Source organism: Podarcis cretensis (assembly GCF_951804945.1).
Source record: "Podarcis cretensis genome assembly, chromosome: 2".
Classification (NCBI taxonomy): domain Eukaryota; kingdom Metazoa; phylum Chordata; class Lepidosauria; order Squamata; family Lacertidae; genus Podarcis; species Podarcis cretensis.
In genome coordinates, this window is record NC_137171.1 from 23,300,866 (window position 1) to 23,325,285 (window position 24,420).

Genomic DNA, 24,420 nt, shown 5'->3' on the forward strand with positions numbered 1-24,420 from the left:
AAGGTGCTGCCGTCTCCTTCAGATTTTAAGCAAATAATGGATTAGTCAATTTCTGTGTAGGAACTTTTGTTCCTGGAGGCCAGCTGTAGTCTTCGTAAGTTCGATAGAAAAAGGAAGAGGTGCTGTGGGATATTCCCTCAAGCCACCATCTCTAGCTCAATCTCAGGCACAAATTTCTAGGTTTCAGAAATCACATCACAGGACTGGAGCCTGAGTCAGATGCTGGGTCGGTAATAGTAATGGTAGTAATAATAAAAACAGCAACACCCAGACCAGTTCTAAACCTGGCAAGAAAGACCATAAAAAGGCATCAGATATAAGTTGGGAAGGAGGGTGTGTCAATTGATGGAGCAGAAAGTTGAGCCGGAAGTTTTGAATCAGCTGACTATGCCTGCACTAGTAGGAAAAGAGAAGTCTGTTTTAAAGGAATTGTGCCAGTTGGCAATTACCTTCTGGGTCTGGTTCAGTGTAAGTATGATGACTTACTTGGTCCAAAATACTTGAATGAATGCCTCCCCCTGAATCAACCCGCCCAGGCATTAAGATCAGCAGATGACCTCACCCCACTAGTGAGTAAGGAGTAGGGGGTGTGATAGGGCCTTCTCTGTGGTGGCCCCTTGCCTGTAGCATTACCTTGCGTCTCAGGTGAATCATTCAGCAACATTAATGGCATTTTGTTGACTAATTAAAATGCATCTCTTAGCAGGCTTTTGGGAGGGCCGAGGTTTGGTGTTGAAATGGTAGGGTTTGTTTTGCTTGCTTACCTGCAGCCATCTCGACTGCTATTGAGATATATGGGTTGTGTTTTACATGTTTTAGCCTTTAAGGATATTGTTAGCTATTGTTTTAATGTTATATGTACAGGCAACCCTCGATTTGCACAGGGGTTGCATTCTGGGTCATTGCGTGCGTTGGCAGAGCGCACATAAGCCCACTGCACCCTGCCATGTTCCACGCTTGTTCCACCCTCTTCCATTTCTGAAAACAGCCTGCGCATGCACAGACATGCGTGCTTTGAATGCGCGCAAAATGGTTGTTCCTTGGGGCCCTTTCACGAAAGCAAGTTATAAAAGCAATAAATAATAAACCCACCAATAAATTTCATATGATAAATGCCGCAACATTTCAAAGGAGAGTGCGCCTTGGATCTATACATTTTGCCAGAATTATAAACACCTCGCATTGATAGGATGTGCGTTACCTGCCTCCCAAGGCAATGCAAACCGTGGTCCGAATTACTGAATGAAACAAGATGATAGGTACTCTATGTAATGATGGTTACCGTGTTTTTCGCTCTATAATATGCACCAGACCACAAGACGCACCTAGTTTTTGGAGGAGGAAAACAAGAAAAAAAATATTCTGAATCTCAGAAGCCAAAACAGCAAGAGCTGCGCAGTGAAGGCAGCAAACCCTCTTGCTGTTCTGGCTTCTGGGATAGCTGCGCAGCCTGCATTCGCCCCATAGGACGCACACACATTTCCCCTTACTTTTTAGGAGGGAAAAAGTGAGTTTATAGAGCAAAAAATACGGTATTTTACTGAAAGGCTAACATATCAATGTCTATGGCTGGGCTCCAAAGAAGGCAGGCAGGCAGGCAGGCAGGCAGGCAGGCGGGGCAGAGGGAGCAGCGTGGTGATCCCTGACAGAGTTTTGCTTCTTGTTTTTGTCACAGCTATCTCCGCAAGGTGCTGTTCAGTTTCAAAAGGAGCATTGGATCACATGTTCCAGCTTTCAAGAGGCTAAGTAAAGGCCTGTATCTACGTTGTCATGGCCCTGAGCAAAACACTTTACAATCCCTGATGCAGAAGGAAGACAGAGCTTTGGCACCTTTTATAGTTGTGTAGGAGAGGGAGTCTTGGCAGGTGTAGCAGCTTGTGATGCATGGGTAAAAGATACACACACCTGCTGAAATAACCTTTCCTACACTTCCATGAAAGGAAAAGGAAGCTTTTCCTTGCATGCAATCGCCTCACCCAGTGCTTGAAAATCCCACTTCCTGACGCACTCCCAAATCTCTAGGTTTCTCTTTTCACGGTATTTTCCCATAGCATGGTATCGTTTCCCTTCATGCACAGACTGCCACAGGGGCAATGCTTCCTTGGCCTCTGTTTCCAGAAACCATAGCATCTTTATTCATTCTGCTTTGACACCGCTGCTCAGATGCAGCTGAACGTTAGAGAGCCCTTCATTCCTTCCAGACAGCAAATTGAGAAAATGAATTCACAAAGGCGCAAAGGGAGTGGAAGCCTTATTTATCAATGGCGTTTGTATGTTGCCCAGTTCTCTGGGTGACTTACAATGAATAATAATAATAGTAAAAATAAAGTAAAACATAAAACTTTTAGAATGGCGGGGGGGTACATAAACGCAACAAAATGGAATTCACCATAACCCCATAATACAATGTCAGGTGTGGAATAGGTGGACATAGTTTGGAGAAAATGGCCTCAGAAGCAAAATTGGTGGACCAAGTTTGGACTGTGGAGGAGAGGTTCCCTACCCGTGCTTTAGAGCTGGGTTTCCCAAACTTGGATCTCCAGCGGTTTTTAGACTACAGTTCCCATCATCCCTGACCACTGGTCCTGCTAGCTAGGGAAGATGGGAGCTGTAGTCCAAGAACTGCTGGAGACCCAAGTTTAGGAAACCCTGCTTTAGAGGAAGCACAACTCCCATCTAGGGTGAACATTGTTCACCTGGGTGGATAAAGCATCAACCTGGACTGAGTCTTGGTTTGTTGGTCCTCATCCAGTCCATTACCACACTCATGCACAGCCATACCTTGTGAAAAAGAGATAAAAATGGGTGACCTCCACGCACTGGTGACACCTAGGCTAAGTCTCTGGATGACTTCTCCCTCTGGTTGCATATAGATGTGAAACAGAAAGAATAGGACCTAGCAACTGCGGAAGGGTTGAGCAGTGATCTCCCAGGATCATCTTATGGAAATGGCCACCTGAGTAGGAGTGGAATCACTGTCAAGCAGTGCCTTCCACCCCTCTCCAGAAGGGGATACTAGGGCAGATGATGTTAAAAGCAACTGAGAGGTCCAGGAGAACTAACAGGACTGCATGCCCGTGTTTTCTTTCAACAAAAGTCATTCAGTAAAGGGTCCAATGCCAGCCTTGAAACCTGTATGAAACGGCTCCATCTTTGGCATAAGCCAAACATAAAAGATTCAGACAGAGCCCATACAACAAAGGAATGCAGACACCAGCTTCTACATACGACCACACAACATTTCTATGCACGTAACCATTGAACATATGTAGAAACTATTCAGAACGTGGACAAATGCATGTGGGAGCAGGGAGAAGAGGCTGCTGCTGCAATTCCCCCTTCCACATGAATGCATTGACCAAGCTTGTTGTCCATCTTGAGAAGGCAAGTCAAGAGTAGCAATATATGAACTTTGTGAGTACCCATTTAGGGGGTGATACCTCATTGCTATATTTTATTTCTTTAACAAAATTCATATACCACTTGACGGTTCCAAAACCTCTAAGCAGTTTCCAAAAAATTCAAAACATTAAAATCATCACTAAAAGTTGATAGCTATACTACTGTTTATGTTTCGCATCCATGATGCTCTCTACTATCATGCATTCAGAAGCATGTATGAAGGAGTTCACTGCAATTATTTCCAGCGATGCGGTTAAATTTTGCTTGTTAAATTGAATGGTTATCCTGTAGCGAAATGATCCATGGCTTATGGTCCTGTGTTTTCCTGCTATGTAATCAAACTTATTGATGTTAACTTCTAAGTATAGGTTAACTTTGTACCTTTGACATCGTTCTTCGTCTCCCGTGCTGGGTTTGATATACTGGAGTTTTTACAGAGACCAAGCCCTTGTTATAATCTTTTGAATAAGGATTTATGCCAGTTCTGTAAGACTAGATTCACTGAACTCATACTACCAAAAAACCAGGAGAAAATATTTCTCATCTTCTGCCTCCCCTGCAATTTGTTTGTTTAATAAAATCTATACACGCTAGATTGTAAATAGCCACTGTAAAGTGGTTTACAAAAATAAAGGCTAGATGATGAGCATGGGAGAAACGATTTATACAATATATGCCAAAAGAGGTGGTTCTGATTCCATTTTCCCAGAATGCTGCTTAACTTTCTAAAACGTATCTGGCTCGGTGTTGTAATATAGTCTACAATGCTTTGTCAAGGTGGTTATTTAGTGAACAGAGACACATACCTCCTGGCAGGCTTATTGGGCCACAACCCTTCTCCTTGTCCGTCTCATTTTCTTTCATGAAGATCCGCTTTGTACAGATCCGCCATAGTCCAAAGTGAGCCGCCTCGCAAGTAGCATTGTACTCCTCCACCTTAGGACTCAGCACAGCCCAGTGATCTGTCACCACGGCTGTAAACATTAAAGCGATGCCTATCAAAATAATAGCAAAAGTCACCCGGACTTTGCAAGTCTTGCCTTCAGCCATGCTTGGAAAACTTATGCCTAGATGCTTAGTTAATGTTGTGGCTACTGCTTACTTCTGGATTGTCAGCTGCCAGTGGCAAGGAAGACTGTGAGTTATATCTGAGGAGTGTTCCAAAGTCTTGGTGTCTGAAAGCATTTTGAAATGTCAGCCCTTGCTCCAAAGTGGAGCAAGTTGGGGGCTGGGAAAGGCAGGCCGCCAGCCATACCTACAGCTGTTGAGATATATCAGGGGGTTAGATGACTAGACTGGCTGGTGTGAGTGAGGCTTCTATTAATGCACAACATGAGTGAAGTAAGTGGCTCTGCTCAGGTTACGGCCCCATGCCTGCTGGGATTTGTGTTGCGAATTCCACAGGCTGACTTGAAGCTGACTTGTGCAATGAATAGTCACCTCTATAGCTCTGTGCCAGGATGACGCATACACTCTGCGCTAATGTATTACTACTACTACTAAGATTTATATCATATAATGCTTCTCGGTCAATTTAATCCATATTCAGCACCAGGAACCTGCACTCAAATGTTGGACTCTTGCGTGTTGTGTTTATTTTGCTTCTGGTATTCAGTGAGTGAGTAATGAAAGATACTCACTCATTACAGTGAGTAATGAAAGATATGGAAATCCCCTAACTGCTGCAAGTCTGTATAGCTCCGTTGCCCTTCCCCAAGACGTTGTGCAAAATGTGGGGTTGTGCTCAGGCCCTGCCCGCCCTACTCAGGTCTCCTTCTCTTTAGGGGTTGCCACAAATGTCAGTCACGTGGCAATCCAGCCTTCAAATCCATCTTCATGCTCCCTCTGCTTCCAGTTCTTCAAAGAAGAAGAAGAATGAATTAATAAAAACCAGCCAACCTAGCAGTTTGAAAGCATGCTAAACCACTGAGCCTTTTGGACTTGCCGATCGGAAGGTTGGTGGTTCGAATCCCCACGAAGGGGTTAGCTCCTGTTGCTCAGTCCCAGCTCCTGCCAACCTAGAAGTTTGAAAGCACGCCAGCATAAGTAGATAAATAGGTACCGCTCCGGTGGGAAGGTAAACGCTGTTTCCATGCGCTGCTCTGGTTTCGCCAGAAGCGGCTCAGTCATGCTGGCCACATGACCCAGAAAAACTGTCTGCGGACAAACGCCAGCTCCCTCGGCCTATAGAGCGAGATGAGCGCACAACCCCAGTTTTTCGCGACTGGACTTAACTGTCAGGGGTCCTTTACCTTTTTAAGGGAATGCATAAGAGGAGTCAGGTAGCATAGATACAATTATCTCCTAAAGTTACTGTCAGTGTTCTGAAGGAATTGCTTGGGTGATCCAACCCTCACCTTCTTAAGACCCTGAGGGGAGGCAGTAGAAGAGAAGCCCAAACCAGAGAGTGCATATCATTCGTGAGATAACTCTGTTGTCCGATAGTTTGCACTCTTTTGTTTGTTTTAGTAGTAGTACAAATTGTAAACTGCCTTGGATGAAAGGTGGTTTATAAATGTAGTAAGTAAGTAAGTAAGTAAGTAAATTAAATACAGTGGTACCTCGGGTTACATACGCTTCAGGTTACAGACTCTGCTAACCCAGAAATAGTGCTTCAGGTTAAGAACTTTGCCTCAGGATGAGAACAGAAATCAGGCTCCGACGGCGCGGCGGCAGCAGGAGGCCCCATTGGCTAAAGTGGTGCTTCAGGTTAAGAACAGTTTCAGGTTAAGAACGGAGCTCCGGAACGAATTAAGTACTTAACCTGAGGCACCACTGTATATAATTATCACCACAATTAAACATCAAATAAGCCAGTTAATTTCCATCTCCATCTAGTGCAGGAGAACTAGTAACGGGGGGAGGGGGGACAGGACCCCACACCACCAAGACTGCTGTAGAAAGCAACAATGCCTATGACTCAGCTCTTTCATTTCAGTTGGATTATGCTTTCAGTACACATAAGAAAGCATGAAGTGTTGGCTGAGGTGACTGTGATTTTAGATAAAAGGAAGGAAAAGGTACAAAGAAGAAGAAAAAGCTTAATTGCAGCAAGCGTATCTCCCCCCCACATCTCACTCACAGAAAAGATGTCACGCAAATTGTGAGAAATTGCCTTGATGATCTAAGAGCTTTCCACAAGACAGGGAAAACTGTTCCCATTTCATAACAAACTCCTGCTATGAGTCACAAGGTGGGCTCTGTGTGGGGTGGAAAATAGATATCCCATGCGAGTTCGTTAATAAAAAAATTGGTTGGATTCCTAGATCCAAGATGTGGGGCTAAACACATTCTCCAGTAAGAGAGCCCCAACAGAGCTTTAAAATTACAAAATATGTAGTGACAGTGAAGCATGGGAATTATAAACTTTTAAATATAAGCCTTTTATATTCTGTTTCGTCTGCTTACAGCCGAACAGCAGTGAACAGACCACGTCATTAGTAAGGTAAAATGCTTTACTTACAAATTCCAAAGGTCAGATTCGTGTGTTATTCCATGCAGCAGCAAAAAGAACACAGGCAGAAATATTGGGCTTACAAAATACAGAAAAATGTTTCTGAACGTGTGGTCTGGGCTTGAAGTGATCAAGCCCAGACATGTTGCTAGGTCAGCTTCACCTGCTGGAAGAGAATGAGCAAAGGAAGCTTCATTTCCTTCTTCCCTGGAGGTGAGAGGGTGTGACCTAACTGAGTCTAGGAATACCATGCTGTGGTCTTAACCCCTTCATGCATTAACTAGCCCTAAGCTTGCTAGTTATATTTGACTGCAATTTTCCATACTTTGTCTTGGAAAGGCATTCTGCCCTATTTAGGGTGGTAGCTTTCCCTCTTACAACACCCAGTATGCTCTCAGAAGTCGTTCTTAAATCTAAAAATGTCACACAGGAGGCACTGAGATATGCTAGAATGATTATATCAACAGAAAACTTTAGCTGATGAGCAGAGATTAAGAGAACATCTCTGGGGTAGGGTGTGGAGGCCAAGAAGGGATATGTTTGTATTTTCCAATTGTACCAAAGGTAATAATGTGCTTGCTCAAAATATTTGTTTATATTCCCAAACTGTGTAAAATAACTCATTACAAATTGTTCAGTAATACATTTTAACTTATTCCAGAAGGAATCACTTGGAGTTTTGTAACAATCCAAAACAGTAAGGGGCATACACTCTGCAAGTTTCCTAGGTACAGTTCTGGGGGGGGAACTGGTTTAAAGACAGAGTTACATTCATGTGTGAGATTATCCAAACAGGTTTTAATCTGATGCTTTAGTTGTGAGCTGTTGGCATTTGTGACTTTTCTTTCATTACTGAAGCCACAAAGACTTAATAAAAAATCCTGTAAGACAACTCAATGGGTGGATTTTGCTGACTCTAGACTATGATTGATTTGAAAACAATTAAATTATTTTAAGAGCTGGACCATAAAGAAGGCTGATCGCCGAAAAATTGATGCTTTTGAACTATGGTGCTGGAGGAGACTCTTGAGAGTCCCATGGACTGCAAGAAGATCAAACCTATCCATTCTGAAGGAAATCAGCCCTGAGTGCTCACTGGAAGGACAGAGCCTGAAGCTGAGGCTCCAATACTTTGGCCACCTCATGAGAAGAGAAGACTCCCTGGAAAAGACCCTGATGTTGGGAAAGATTGAGGGCACAAGGAGAAGGGGACGACAGAGGATGAGATGGTTGGACAGTGTTCTTGAAGCTACCAGCATGAGTTTGACCAAACTGCGGGAGGCAGTGGAAGACAGGAGTGCCTGGCGTGCTCTGGTCCATGAGGTCACGAAGAGTCAGACATGACTAAACGACTAAACAACAGCAGCAGAAACAACAACAACAACAAATCATTTCCACACTGACCAGATTGGCCTGCAACAATTGAGAGATTTCCACGTTCTTTTGGTTTACTGACTAGCATCATTTAGGGATATTTGTTTTGCCATGTGCTCCCTGTGACAAATCAGCTAATTGGCACTGTCATCTGTACTATGGGATTCATGTGATTCATGTATGGAATGTGTACATTGGCCCATTTCCAGAAGTGCACATCTCTTTCTTGAAGTGAGCTGTGTATCTCTCACTTGAGGTGACAGGTGTTTCCTCCAGACTGGATAAAGCTTGCCAAGTTGCAGGCAGATAGGTCCAGGGGCTTTTGTGTTGGGGATCTTCAAAAGCTGTTTTTGTAAAGGGGAAACATCTATAACTTTTTATTTATTAATTAAATTTTGGGGTAGAACTGGATTAATTTTCCATGCAAGGTCACTCCTTCTGACAGCACTCATCCTGCCAAATTGCAGAAGGATAGCTAGAATGATTTTCTCACGAGGGCAGCCTTTACAGTTTTATGGTGTGTAAAAAGCAATTGCTGAATCTGCCCTAGTGTTTCATGGGTAATTGGTCTGGAAACTGGAGGCATGAGAGAGGTGTCTCTGCATAAGAAACCTGCCAAATTGCAGACAAATAAGTCTAGGGATGTTTGTACCAGGCATATTTAAAGTTGATTTTGAGCTGAGGAGAACTAAAATGGATTCACTTGCTGGGTTAAACCATACCTTCTGTTTAGAGGTTTGACCAATAGATCTCTCCATCCAAACTCTACCCTTCCCATCTTGTTATCTTCCTTAAACTTAGAGACATATGTTTTGCTCTTGTAAAACTGCTTTTGTTCCCAAAACACGGCGATTGGAGGGCTTTGTAAATTCATTCCCTCTTATCACAAGCTAGAGCTGTCGGTTGCTCTGTCTTCCCCTGCACACTGCACTGCTTGTGCTTGGAGACACAATTTTGCTTTTAGTAGACACCTGTCTGCAGTATCTCTTTGATGTCTGAATCACCCAGGCGCCACAAAGCATTTCAGACTCCTGCTTTCACTTGTGTAGCCTGGTACAGACCCTGTTTCTTTTGGGGCAAGTATCAAATCCCTCCAAGACACTCAATCCTAGTTTAGGAGTCAGGATTTGTCAAAATCCAATGCCCAACACTGTTACACAGAGCAAAAAACCCACCTTCACTTTCTGCATTAGTGAAACTTGGTAAACACATGAAGCTTGGCACAAGGTGCCAGAAATATTTAGTTTCGTCTCTCTTTTTTCTTTCCACGGCATATTGTCTAAGGGTTAGCACAAGTTTGCAACTGAAGCAAGCCTCCTATTTTTTAAAGGCACCTAAAAAGACAGCACCTTCACAATCTGTCAGAGCTTCACTTTTCTGACAGTGGTCCCAGCAGCGTTTCCTTTGTCAAGGTTCAGCTGGCACATCTTTCATCAATCCTAATTTTCTAGAGATTAAATAATTTAGATATTTTCCATTCACACTTGGCTGAAATCTGATTTTCAGCTTGCCTGCCATTCCAGACAGGTTTGTTCAATATTTTAAGCCCTCTTGTTAAACTGAATGAGACTGGCTTCGTGGAACAACCAAGATTCTCCCCTGTTCTACAAAAAGAACCCCTGCAAACCCCTGCAAAAATAACACTAAAAACAAAGAGGGTGCATGCACACTTTGCTTTTGAGTCTTCTTAAATGGGGGTTTGAACCACAGCCCTTAACTATTGTTTCTCCTTTGTTTCACACTCAATGCCCTTTTCCCAAACATTTTTAACTATGTCCAATACAACCTTGTATAATAAAAATATTGTTGCTGTTTAGTCGTTTAGTTGTGTCCGACTCTTCATGACCCCATGGACCAGAGCATGCCAGGCACTCCTGTCTCCCACTGCCTCTTGCAGTTTGGTCAAACTCATGTTAGTAGCTTTGAGAACACTGTCCAACCATCTCGTCCTCTGTCGTCCCCTTCTCCTCAGGGTCTTTTCCAGGGAGTCTTCTCTTTTCTCTTCTCATGAGGTGGCCAAAGTATTGGAGCCTCAGCTTCAGGACCTGTCCTTCCAGTGAGCACTCAGGGGTGATTTCCTTAAGAATGGATAGGTTTGATCTTCTTGCAGTCCATGAGACTCTCAAGAGTCTCCTCCAGCATACTTGTCCCTTATCATTTGCTATGTTCATTAGCAGGCTATTTCCCCAAATTGTTAGATCTCTTAAGACCAGTTGTTCAGTAGTGTATTTATTTAAGAAAGAAACAAGCTTTCTCCGCAATAACAAAATCATGGAGATACCTTGTAATTTTGTTTTCTGTTGTAATTCCATTAGAGGACTGCCACTATGTAGAAATCTATCAACCTACAGAGACCCTGGCTGCTCCAGCCTTCAAAGCCATGGATTCTGCATGCGTTATAAAAATCAGAAAGATGTTTTAAGGGCATCAGAAGAGATACTTCTGGAGCCAGCTTCTTTTTCCTTGTTACCCAGATTTTTAACATTGTTCTAGTGAATCTCTTATCCACTTTATGCAGCCAATCAGACCTGCTTCCGTACAATGGAGATGTGATTTCCTAGGTGAATCCATCGGGCACTTTCTAGGTGAGTTTATTGGACGCCTTCATCCTTCAAGATGAAGTGAGCCAAATGGCATAGCTGGGGTGCCTCAAAATAAATTGCTAAGTTACTATTCCCCAGCCTTTATATATATAAATAAGTATTCTATATACATGATGGTCTTCAATGGGTACCAAGTCGTGTTGGAGTTTGCAAAGCCAAGCTGAAGACTAAGCCATTTTGATTGCACCATGGGGTCTTGAAAAGACCAGTTTCAAATATCAGAAGAACCCTAGCATAGTTTGGCAGCGGATACTCATTCCCATCACAGTCAGTGGGAATGGGAATGCCAACTCTCAGAGGATTCCAGGAAACACTCTGTTTCAAGTATCTATTTCCTCCCCATAAGTATTTCAAATGAAAGTTAGAATGAAGGACAGACAGATGCTTCATAAGGAATGCTGTCACATAGTTTTTATTATGATCTCAGGAAATATGTAATAGTCCCTTTCCCACCCATCTGATTTCCATGTTGAAGAGTTCTAAACTTCTTAGCACTTCTCCTTTGAGCAGAGGTTGGGTGAGCAGCCCAGTTCCATTCTGTTTCTTAATATGAGCTCTGCCCTGTCCTGTTTTGTGTGGATTTTTATTTTCAAGGAAGCACGAAAAGTCCAGATTACAATTGTGTGCACTTGTGAAATTCACATTTCCCCAGTGCTTTTCAATGCCTATTTACATAAAAGTTCTAAGTGCAGAATGTTTCTTCTCCATGTGTGTGTGTGTGGGGGGGTGGTCCTGGCCTTTGTGACACAGCTAATGAAAATGATTTTCCCCCTGCCTCTTGCCATGCAAGTTCCTAGATTAATTTGACAGTTATATGTATTTTTGTGTGGTCCCCAGGCAAAATGTTTATTTGCTAGATATCTCAATTTGTAAATTGGGATTATAGTTTCTTTTGGGATTTTTTAGCCTCTTTGTAGGGGCTTTTATTTGCCCAGTTCTTACAACCCTCTGCTGCTGTGTAACTTGCACTGTAGCCCCAAAACTCTAATCCCAATTAGCTCATGCAGCAAATGGGCCTTGCCCAGTTCCGCTGTGGTGACGTGCCAGTTCTACCAGGGCTTGGTGTAGCCTATATTATATCTTGCTTAGGCCTATCTCTTGATGGCCATGAATGCATATACAATCTGTTGCCCCCTAGCTAAAAAAACTGATGTTTCCAGTGGCTGAACAGCCCCTTGCCTTTCGAGGCATAAAAATGGAATCGTGTCAGATAAACACGGAGAGAGATTATGGCAGCTTACATTCCTGTTTTTTCTTTTTCTTAAATGCAGCTAAGAGTTTTCATGGAAGCTGAAGCGGAGGGTGGGGGAACCCTAAAGGGAGTAGAGTCTGAAGCAGAACAAGAACGCATTAAAGATTTAATGATATTTCCTTTTGAACTAGCCTCTTGTTAAATTTTTCTAGACATCAGTCGGTTTTATGAGCCACATTCCTGCTCATTCTGCTTTAACGGTCCTTGATGCTGGAAACGCTCAGGTTCCTCGCAAGTCAAGGCACACCAGTGTTAATGTGTGTTGCGATTGCAGGCACAGCACGCCTGCTCTCAAGCAAGCTTTCAGCATTTGAAAAATAGGCTGCCAGTGAATCTGCTTTTAGTTTAATTACGTCTTACCAGTTACACCGTAAGTTATTCCTTCCAGCTGTGGCTGGTGTCAGCGCCTTCTCCATTACTCGCAAACAATCACGCTAGCAGTTCCTGATCAGCTCTTGCCGTCTCAATGGGCCTGACTACATTATTTGGTACAGCAGAATGAGGGCCCCAAACAATGCAGGAATCCCGCCCAAGATTTCCTTCTGTATCAGAATAAATTACCTGGGGTACGTGTGAAATTAATTCAATTTCAGATGCACTGAGTTCTTTTAAGTGTTGCTTTCTGGGACTTCCATCCTTTTGGAATTAATGCAAACGGATGTAATACTGTGCTTTGTACTGCCGCAGTTCTAAGCCACAGAGTTCTGAGTAATTTTCTTCTGCCAGTCTTTAATGGGCATCACTTGTTATTAAAGTTAATAAATGTTTTCCCTCAAATGATGCATCTGCGTAGTGTATATAATTACGCAGCAAACTCCAGAGGTCTCACCTCCATGGAAGACACAATTTTTAAATCATATTTTTATTAAGTTTTCAAAAAATGCAACACATACATTTCAATACATTTTTTCTTTGTTATTTTTGTTGACTTCCCACCCTCTTTTCCGTGGGGTTTATATTTCTCCTTCTGCTGAACCCTATCTGCTATCTATTATAACAACACTACTATAATCTTTAAGTTCTCCTGTTGCTCATAATTCCTGTATTCATCATATAATAATATTTTATGAAAGAGACAATTGGTGTGAAGTGGGAAGGGGATTTATTTAATTTGTGGCCGCCATACTTCCATGTTCCTTGCTCTGCTGCACAGTAGTCTCCCTTCCTGAGCTGATAAGATATGGCCTGTCACCTAGTCCTAACTATTCCCATTGTAATAAATGAAAATCTGCCCTTATTCCCTTATGGGGGACACAAGAGCCCGTATAGAGTCCATCGGTCAGAGAAAATAACAGAGGCCAACCAGAGAATATTGAGAAGCAAAGCAGCTCGTAAGTCTGATCTTTATTGAACTGTTGCAACAGGGTGCCCCCTTCACACGCAGGAGAAGGAGGATGACCCAGAACCTAGGTGTGCCCGCCCTTATATAGACATTTTAAATTGCCCACCCTGGAGTCCCAGACCACCCCTAGAAACATCATACATACATCTCAAAAAGGGGTGGTCTACAACAGAAATCTGAGTGCGTTGTTTACCTCCTGTCTGACAGGTTACCTGTTAATGCTTACTTGATTGGATACCCTGAGGAGCCTGGCCAGTCTTTTGTAATGATAAATACTTAGTTCCTGAGCCAGGTCACAGGCTCACCCTATTCACACACAGACATACCCTTAGGACAGGATCTGTGAAGGAAAAGACAATGGGGAGGCTTTTCCATTTTACTTTGACGTTGCACAGAAAACATTTGGTCAGTTTGGGAGCCAAAATGGCTTCATGGCTGTTTTCCTGTGCTGCTGGTTTATATATTTATGTGTGTGTTTGCTTGGTATATTTATGAACATTTATTATATATATAAGACCTTAATTTTTTTATTTCACCATGATGCTGGTTTATGGGGGATGTCAGCATTCCTGCTGAGGCCACCTTGTCTGGAGGAGTTCAGGACTTCATGGCTGCCATGACAGCCATGGAGCTGTTCTAAGATGTCATCTGGCCTTCTACAGGTTTTCCACCAACTGTACCATTGTTCCACATGGAGCACCATCATCACATGTAAACTATGCGCTACCTGTCCACATTCCTGGTGGAGGCTCTCTGCTGTCGTTTGAAGACTGTTCTTGGGACAGCCATTTGTACAACAGGATGTTCTGTATATGAAAGATGGAAGGTGGAGAGCTTTGCCTTTCTTCTGGCCAGATCCTCAGTTTTTGCTTTTGTAACTCCTCGCATATTGCAGGGGCGGAGAGAGGGAGTGAGGGATGGAAATGGGGATGCTGGAAAGAGAGAGAAATGGAAATGGCCCAACCCACTTTTGACTTTGCTCCCACCCCCCACTGCTAGCTTCTGCCCTACCCCAAAGATTTAATATGGCTCTCAAGGGAAAGAAAAGGTTCCCACCCTGTAACAGAAGCAAAAACAAACAAACAAAACAACTTTACAGTGGTACCTCAGGTTAATAACGTAATTCGTTCTGGAGGTCCATTCTTAATCAGAAATTGTTCTTAACCTGAGGTACCACTTTAGCTAATGGGGCCTCCCACTGCTGCTGTGCCACCGCGGCATGATTTTTGTTCTCATCCTGAAGCAAAGTTCTTAACCCAAGGTACTATTTCTGGGTTAGCGGAGTCTGTAACCTGAAGCGTATGTAACCTGAAGCATATGTAACCTGAAGCGTATGTAACCCGAGGTACCACTGTACTATTCTGAAGTGTAAACAAGCCAAGACAATGGCAGCAGTTGATCTCTTGGAAAGCTTTCACTAGCAAATGACAGTTTAATGTTCCGGCGGCTGCCTTTTTCTTATTGGCAAGTGCTTGCACTTAAAAATCAATACCTCGTCAAATATAAACATACGGTTAATGAGTACCTGTTGGGAAGCATGGAGGGGGGGATATAATTAGTTGAACTTTAACAGCTGTGCGTGTGACATGCAATTATGTTTCTCTCCTGAAGAAAATGCTAAATGAGATGTCTTAGGCCAAATCCCAGCCCTTTGCTCCGTCTCGCAGGAAATTAATGACCCACTGTGAATTCTCTCAGTATTTGCAAATATTCTTCTGGGCAAGTCCAATTCATTAAATGGTTTAAACACATGTCGCAAGGTAAGTGCATGTCCAAGAGAGCAATCAGCAATCCACTTACTCTGGAATCGCTCCACTCCTGCTGACTTTGAGACCGGAGTAAATAATTTAGAGGCTTCATGGCAACAGTCCCTTCCATATTTACCTGGGATTAATACCTACTGAATTTACTGGGAGGGGGGGAATTCATCTAATGAGCTCTGCCAGCAGAAGCCCTATGCAAGGGCTTTCCTTGACTTGGGGAGGGGAGTTGGAAGAACCGCCGGAAGGGTGTGTGGGCAGAGAGGGAGGAGCATTCCGTCTGGCGAGCTGCAGTGCTTGCACAGGTGGAAAATCCATCATAGTGTGATTTTGAATTCCACCTACCGACCCCATTCAGAAAGCGTGCTGGTGCTTAGAATCTAAGCAGACTGACGCACCCTCCTGTGGGAATGTTCAGGGTGGCAGGAGAAGATACATGGCTTATTAATATCCTTCCTAACTTGCATTAGCAGGTTCTTTTTCTTAGCAGAGTGCATTACCCTTTACACAGCAGAAAACTGGTTGCAAACTCATGTGAGTTTCTTAAGACAATACGCAATTCAGTCTGGCTTGTCCAGATTGAAATGTTTCTAATACAGTCATACCTCAGGTTACAGACGCTTCAGGTTGTGTGATTTCGGGTTGTGCACTGCGCCGAACCCGAAAGTACCAGAATGGATTACTTCTGGGTTTTGACGCTTGCGCATGCGCAGAAGCGCTGAATCGCGACATGCGCATGCGCAGATGCGGCGCTGCGGGTTGCGATGCTGCGGGTTACAAATGTGATTCCTGCACGGATCACATTTGCAACCTGAGCGTCCACTGTATTTTCCTGATAAGACCCCTTGAATCCCTCCTAAAAGAATAAAGAGACCGCAGTAGTAATTCATAAGCAATAAAAAGAAAGTTTACTCACGATCAAGCAGAGTACAGTGTGATGATCCCTGAAGTCAGGCTTTAGGCTTAAAGTTTCAAACATATACAAACAGGTTTACCCCATAAGGGAGATTTACCTAGTGACTAGCAGTCCAGCAGTTCACAGGACGAAAGGAAGATGGAAAAGAGAGAGAGTGGTAGCATGCCTTGTCCTTTTAAATGGTCTGAGAAGGTCATCCCCACCCACTAGTCACACGCAAGGAAGGATGCTCCAGGCCAGGAGGAACAGGAAGCTTCGACTGCCTGAACCAAACATCCCCTTGCATGTCCACTCTAGCAAAACAATGAATGTTGTATTTGACTGCTCCCAGTGGATTACATCTCACACCGCCAACATTTCTCCGATGAAAATAGGGACGGCCTGTTTAATAATAATAATAATAATAAAAAAATAAATAGTATTGTTTGTACGCCACCCATCTGACTGGGTTGCTCCAGCCACTTTGGGTTGCTTCAAACATATATAAAAACATACTAAAACATTAAGCATTGGAAACTTCCCGATACAGGGCTTCCTTCAGATGTCTTCTAAAGGTTGTGTAGTTACTTATCTCTTTGGCTCAGGGGTTGCGTAACTCCATACCCTCTGACATTTCTACGATGAAAATAGGGACGTCTTGAGGAAAAGTGGGACATTCTGGGATCAAATCATAAACTGGGACAGCTTCTGTAAATCCGGGACTGTCCCTGGAAAATAGGGACACTTGGAGGGTCTGGGCTGATCTTAGATCCATGCAACTTATGGCTTGGAAGGAAGAAGTGAGCTGAGACTGGTGACTGGTTCTTCCTGCGTGACTGTGAGGTGCTTCTACTCCATGACCTTTGAATTTTCCACCTCTGTGATTTGTTCTGTGAATTAGTGGTGGCAGGCTGCTCAGGGAAGCAAACAACTGGATTAAAAAGGTTTCATGTGCCTACTGAGTGCCACTGAGGCTAAACCTCCATCCATCCATCCTGTCTCATAGGCACATGCTGAAGCTAAAAATAGTCCAAGCAACAAACTGTGAGGGGGAAATGGGTGGGTGCTGAGATATGGAGATACTTTGTCTTAATTTTCATGACCCGACAAGCTGAAAATCAGATTCGTTCCGGACAGCCATGCTGACTGGAACTGATCGGGTAAGAGCGAAGGTTACTTCGGGATGAAAAATCAACTGCTTTAAAATGTCCCTTCTTAAAGGGACCCTGGAAAAGCGAAATGGCGCGGGCTGGGGGGAGAGTCAACACTTTCGTTGCCAGAAATTTGCCACACAGAGTTTCCCAGCTTCAAAAAATGTTGCTATTTTAATATTTGAGAGAGACAAAAATACATTTTAAAATACGTTTATTTAAAAAATAAGCACAGTACACACATTGTGGTTATATTGGGGATGTGGGGGGGGGGAATCCCCGAAGCACATTGAAAACAACACACCAGAACTTGGAAAGGAAACTGTAGCCTTTGGGGAAACAACAGATTAGCCCTTGTGGATAACATGACAGGAAGAACAATAGAGGAATCTCCCCAATAATCTGATGCAACAGAAAAATGCGGAACGCAATGCAACTTGGTCTCCTTTCGACCACACCTATGTGGCTGATGCGCTTGCTGCTGGTTTTGACTGCCATGTGGCACAGACTGAAATGTGGGGTATAAATAAGCAAATGCCCGTTCTCCTGGGACATCCATATGCTACCAGTAGAAAGCTGTGCCCAGCCTGTTTCCATCAATGTTGCAGTTGTCCCCGGCACCTTGGTGCCAGATGTGCTGTACGAGAACATTGGGTTCACAAAATGGATCAAGGTGTACAATTGTCCTTAGGACTGCTTCACACATGACATCAACCCCTGCCCCACCCCGATGCAATTTTCCGCTTAGGGAAATGTACAGTGGTACCTCGAGTTACAGACGTGTCAGGTTACATACGCTTCAGGTTACAGACTCCGCTAACCCAGAAATAGTACCTCGGGTTAAGAACTTTGCTTCAGGATGAGAACAGAAATCGTGCTCCGGCAGCACGGTAGCAGCGGGAGGCCCCATTAGCTAAAGTGGTACCTCAGGTTAAGAATAGTTTCAGGTTAAGAATGGACCTCCAGAATGAATTAAGTTCTTAACCCGAGGTACCACTGTATACGTTATCATACGGTCTCAACAACAGCATGTTTTCATAGTGGATGATACTCCAGGCATCTTGGCAAATACACAGTCCTTTCTAGAAATTACCTTTATATAGGAAATGTAATTTCCGTCAAGATTAAGGGCCGTAGTCAACGTAGCACAATGCTGAGCGTTCTGTCAGCACAATGGTTTCCACTTCTGCATTAGAACATTCTCCCATTCTCCTCCCTGTGAACCCCCTAAACCTGTTCTGGGTTTTCCCCCAACCCTCTGGAGCAGTTTTGGATGGCACAGTTTGGATGGTAGAGTGAGGATTTGAACCAGGATTGCACCAGTCATAGAACCATAGAATTGTAGAGCTGGAAGGACCGCTGAGGGTGTTCTAGCCCAGCCCTGCATATTCTAACCACTTTGCACTGATTTTAAATGGAACTGAAGAAGAAAAAGAAGAGTTTGGATTTGATATCCTGCTTTATCACTAACCTAAGGAGTCTCAAAGGGACACAGGTGGCGCTGTGGGTTAAACCACAGAGCCTAGGACTTACCGATCAGAAGGTTGGCAGTTCGAATCCCCGCAACGGAGTGAGCTCCCGTTGCTCGGTCCCTGCTCCTGCCAACCTAGCAGTTCAAAAGCACGTCAAAGTGCAAGTAAATAAATAGGGAAGGTAAACGGCGTTTCCATGTGCTGCTCTGGTTCGCCAGAAGCGGCTTAGTCATGCTGGCCACATGACCCGGAAGCTGTACGCCGGCTCCCTTGGCCAATAAAGCGAGATGAGCGCCACAACCCCAGAGTCGGCCACGACTGGACCTAATGGTCAGGGGTCCCTTTACTTTTACCTTTAAGGAGTCTCAAAGTGGCTAATATTCTTCTTTCCCTTCCTCCCCCACAACAAACACTCTGTGAGGTGAGTGGGGCTGAGAGACTTCAAAGAAGTGTGACTAGCCCAAGGTCACCCAGCAGCTGCATGTGGAGGAGCGGAGACGCGAACCCGGTTCACCAGATTACGAGTCTACCGCTCTTAACCACTACACCACACTGGCTCACTTTGGATTCTAACCTTATGTGTGGTGTGTTTTCCTTCCTTCCTGCTCTGCCTACAATGAGAGCCAATGGGTGACCATGGGGGGTTCTTTTTCTCTGTGATCTCGAGTACTTCGAAATAATAGGAAACGGCAAGATTGGTTAATGACCACGATTCTTACAATGATTAATAATTACAATAAGTAACAATTTTTTGAAGTCCACACGGTGTGCCTGGCACACTACCTAAAATTTGATGTGACTCCAACCAGCCCCGACCTTCTAATTTCACCTTCCATCTTTAGAAATAAAAAAGGAAAGAAACACTGCCAACCAACTGCAAACATGTAGGAGTCTGGCCCTAAATGTTTGTGCTGGCTGGCATTCCTGTCTGCAATCAAGAGTCACATCCCCAGAGTGTTGATGCAACAATATGGTGTGAGATGTTGCTGTGAATAAAAAAACGTGCTTCATCCGATCGTTCATATGCTGGGGTAGGGAATAATTAAGAAGATTTGGCCAGCAGACAACAAATCATCTTGCTTTTAATGAATGTAAATCTAAGGACCGAAATGAAATTATTCAGCGTGTTTAACCAAGACCACGCTTTCTCTTGGCTACCTAACATGGGCTACAGCCCAAGATATCTCGTTGTCTGAGGCAGACACTATAGCGTGTCTCTCTGGTTCCACATACAGAAGCCAGCTGGATTCTTAGTGGAATTTGAGTTTATCACCAGCGGCAGGATGTCTTCCGCTTCATCTGAGGGTCATAGGCTAGTTTAGGGAGCACAGGACATGTTATGCATGACACACAAAGCTCTGTCCTCCTAACACTTCACTACCACTTCTCCACTCCCCTGCTTCTTTCGCTTGAATTGGCCACCTCACTCTGGCTGATGGTAGGGTTGGTCCAGCAAAAGATTTGGATGCTTTTGAGCATCCCAAGGAATGATATGTAGCTCTTGCCCCCAAGCCAGTTACTGAAATAGGATGCATAGGAAATTGTTGCTCGTATCTCTAATGCCGGATCAAAGGTTTAGTCAAGGTTTAGGAATGCCCTGTGGGATTTTTGACTTCTTTCCTTTGAGCAGTGGTTGCCATCACACAGATTGCTTTTGAAACTGCTTATGGTTTGCACTGTGGAACCCGGTGATTGGGTGTGTGGGGGTGTGGGGGTGTGCATTCCTGCCTCTGAAAATCACATCCAGAGCTCATCTGAGTACACAGAACTAGTTGTGCGGCTTTTGCTTTTTTTGCATTGAAGCTGTTATCTAAAAGCTCTTGTCTGGGTCAAAATCTCTACAGAGACGCTATGTCACAACAGCATTGGTAGCAAGGGGGACCAATACCAAGAACCTTGCTCGAATCACAGGTGCTTTCTCAATAGTAGTACAGTGGTACCTTGGGATCCGTTCCAGAGCCCCATTCGCATCCTGAATAGAATGTAAGACGCGTCTGCGCAGGTTGTGTTTCGCTGCTTCCGCGCATGCGTGTGATGTCATTTTGACCTTCTGCGCATGTGTGAGCAGTGAAACCCAGAAGTAACGTGCTTATCCTGAAGCATATTTATCCCGAAGTATGACTGTAGTAGCAGCAGAGCTGCGACAGTAGCAATGTACACTTTCCGAAGGAACCAATACCATTAAAATCCTGGTCTCAATAAGAAACATGGAGTAAAAATTGTGCCCACTTAAACTTCTGTTCCTCCTGATATCTGATGCAAATCATATACAGTGGTACCTTGGTTTACGAACTTAATCTGTTCTGGAAGTCTGTTCTTAAACCAAAGCGTTCTTAAACCAAGGCGTGCTTTCCCATAGCAGCAGGGGACTCAACTCAATTTACAAATGGAACACACTCAAAAAGAAGCAAAACATGTTCTTATTCCAAGGCAAAGTTCACAAACCAAGACACATACTTCCGGGTTTGCAGCGTTCTTAATCCAAGTTGTTCATAAACTAAGCTGTTCTTAAACCAAGGTACCACTGTATATTTAAAGTTGACTACTGGCAATTACAATACCACAAGAAAAAGACTAATATCCTTACGAAATGAAAAACAAAATGAATCGTGGTTTTATGGCACATTAGCTGTATGTGCATGTGCTGGAATTAATGGCTATGCTGTTCCATTTGGAGATGAGCGCGGATGGAAGGTAGAGAGGGTGAAGCTTACAGACAGTGTGGAACCCTGGGACTTGGGGTTTCTAAGGTGTCTGCAATATCAAGCCATGTTGCTAACATGGTGGAAGGATGCTTACATGAGTGTGGACGTGTGAGGTGAGGATCGCTTTAGTTAATATATACGTTGCCCTGGGTCAGCCAAAGTTTATTCTTGTGACCAGTTTCCTTTCAAACCAGCAGAACAAACAGTCATCGTGCCTAATGCAGGTTCCCTTGTTCTCAACTTAGTCGCTCGCAGCTAACTTTGGTTGTAATGGAAACGCTGGCTTTTGAGCATAGAACATTTTTGAGGAGTGATGAGCCAGCTCCCCCTGGCTTTCCAGTCCTGTGTTCCCGATCTTTCTCACAGAGTTGTTTGAGAGGCATGGGTCTTCCTAGGTGATATGCTCTCTTGCCAGGAGTAAGAAGTTTTGAAAACTGCATTGCCGGTACTGTGGGCTGGAGGCTCATGTGATTTTGGGGGATTGGGCGTGCTGTTGAAGAACATCTGATCCCCCATATAATAACCATATACATACGTGCTCTCACAACGTTAATCTGTCTCTGAAAGTCCGACCACTATTTGGGTTGTGTGTACTTAGGGCCTCTCCTGGTATGCCCTGCAGAGGACCCTAAGGTCCATGAATAATCATAGTTTAGAGGTCCCAGGCCCTAAAGAAGTCAGATTATCCTCCACCAGGGCCAGGGCCTTCTCAGTGATGGCTCCATCCTGGTGGAATGCTCTGTCCCATGAGACCAGGGCCCTGCAGGATTTAACTTCCTGCTGCAGAGCTATTCCGCCTGGCTTTCAATTTGAACTTAGCCTGATCTTTTATTCCCCTTCCTTCCCTCCCTTTTCCCTTTTTATGAAGATTACCCGCTCTGGGATCCCACAGCTAATTCTCCCCTGGTCTCCTCGCTGGCCCAAATAGGACTAATTTAGCCAGCTAGCCCTGGTGATTATCTAATGTTTATTGGATGGATTTCCCCCCTAAATTGATTTTTGAATTCCAAATTTATTGTTATTCACATTTTATACTGTATTTTATGCTGTTTTTTGTTGCATCAATTTGTTGTTAGCCGCCCTGAACCCGGTTTTTTGAACCGGGAAGAGCAGGGTATAAATACATTATTATTATTATTATTATTATTATTATTATTATTATTATTATTACTACTACTACTACTACTACTACTACTACTGTTCGGATGCCACCGAGGTCTTGGAAAGACTGGAGCAGATCTGAAAATACCCTGCTGTTTTCTTTGTTTCGTACCAGCAGCACAAAGAAGGTGCTGCAATGCATTATGGGACTACCCTGTGGGATCAACATCTTTCCTACACCAGTCTTCATACAATCACACACCTGGCAGTTAGTTCCTTACCGCTTTTGAAAGGGTTTGTAAAGTCAATGTGAGCCACCATGAAAAGATTATCAATAAAAGACCCATTTGTAGTTTCTCTCCCATTTGCAAAGGCCTGACAACAAATACAGTGGTACCTCAGGTTACACATGCTTCAGGTTACATAGCGGAGCGCTGCGCTAATCCCGAAGTTTGGGGCGTGCGGAGCTCAGCGCGCCCCAAGCTTCTGGGTGCAGGCAAGCTCTCCGCCAGCCCTGGGACAGCTGGGTCTCCCACGGCTAGCGGATAGCTTCCTGAAGCCTGGAGAGCGAGAGGGGTCGGGGCGCACCGACCCCCTCGCTCTCCAGGCTTCAGTGAAAGCCTGCATTCGCCCCATAGGGCGCACACACATTTCCCCTTCATTTTTGGAGGGGAAAAAGTGCGTCCTATAGGGCGAAAAATACGGTAATTATCAAGCAAAACCACCAAAGAGCTGCACTTTATCTGAACAGTCCTGCAGGACCACTTGACAGTGACAGGCTATATGCCAGGTTTTGCCACTGTGCTGACAATCTTCAGTAACAGGATTACCAGAAGAGGTTGAAGTCTTCTACACTCACACAAATGTATATTGGTTAATCATAAGTCCTTTGATCAAATATCAAACCAATCACCCACAGCTTGTCCAAATGAGAAAGATCTCCCTAAAAAGGATAGAATTTATTGAATTTTGTGGTTAATAATAATAATTTTATATGCCGCGACACGAGAATGGGCCTTCTTTGCAGTGCCCCCCCCCCCCCGTCTGTGGAATGCTCTCCCCAGGGAAGTTTGCCTGGCTCCTTCATTACACACCTTTAGGTGCCAGGCAAAAACGTTCCTTTTAAACCAGGCCTTTGGTTGATCCAAGTTACATCCTATGCCCTTTTAAAATGTGTTCTTTAAAATGTGGGGGATATTGGGTTGTTGTTTTTATTTTTATTAGGTATTTTATATCTTGATTAAGGGACGCAGGTGGCGCTGTGGGTTAAAGCCTCAGCGCCTAGGGCTTGTCGATCGAAAGGTCGGCGGTTCGAATCCCTGCGGCGGGGTGCGCTCCCGCTGCTCGGTCCCAGCGCCTGCCAACCTAGCAGTTCGAAAGCACCTCCGGGTGCAAGTAGATAAATAGGGACCGCTTACCAGCGGGAAGGTAAACGGCGTTTCCGTGTGCGGCTCTGGCTCGCCAGAGCAGCTTCGTCACGCTGGCCACGTGACCCGGAAGTGTCTCCGGACAGCGCTGGCCCCTGGCCTCTTAAGTGAGATGGGCGCACAACCCCAGAGTCTGTCAAGACTGGCCCGTACGGGCAGGGGTACCTTTACCTTTACCTTTTATCTTGATTTTATTCTGTGAACCACCCTGAGACCCCTGGGTATAGGGCAGTATATAAATTCAATAAATCATCATTATCATCTTACTGGGTTTCCCAGCCACTCTAGACAGCTTCCCACAATTATAAAACCACAGTAAAACATGAAATGTTAAAAATTTCCTTATACAGGGCTGCCTTCAGATGTCTCCCAGAGTAGCTGGAGCCGCCTTTCTTTTGATATTCGTCAGCTGCTAACCTCACAACCCTGAGGGTCTTCAACAATGCATTATCTATACAGTGGTATCTCAGGTTACACATGCT

At 44.2% G+C, this 24,420-nt stretch overlaps 1 protein-coding gene and 1 long non-coding RNA gene across 4 annotated transcripts in view; one reads left to right on the plus strand and one right to left on the minus strand.

Moving 5' to 3' along the window:
- CACNG1 (calcium voltage-gated channel auxiliary subunit gamma 1) overlaps positions 1–4,579 on the minus strand; it is a 38,114-nt gene extending 33,535 nt beyond the window's left edge. Inside the window, exon 1 of the mRNA XM_079965704.1 lies at positions 4,209–4,579. Coding sequence (XP_079821830.1) covers positions 4,209–4,452 — 244 coding nt within the window. The 5' untranslated portion in view covers positions 4,453–4,579. The remainder of the gene's footprint in view (positions 1–4,208) is intronic.
- The window catches only part of LOC307210142, a 225,798-nt gene that overhangs the window by 39,675 nt on the left and 161,703 nt on the right, over positions 1–24,420 (plus strand). The window lies entirely within an intron of this gene.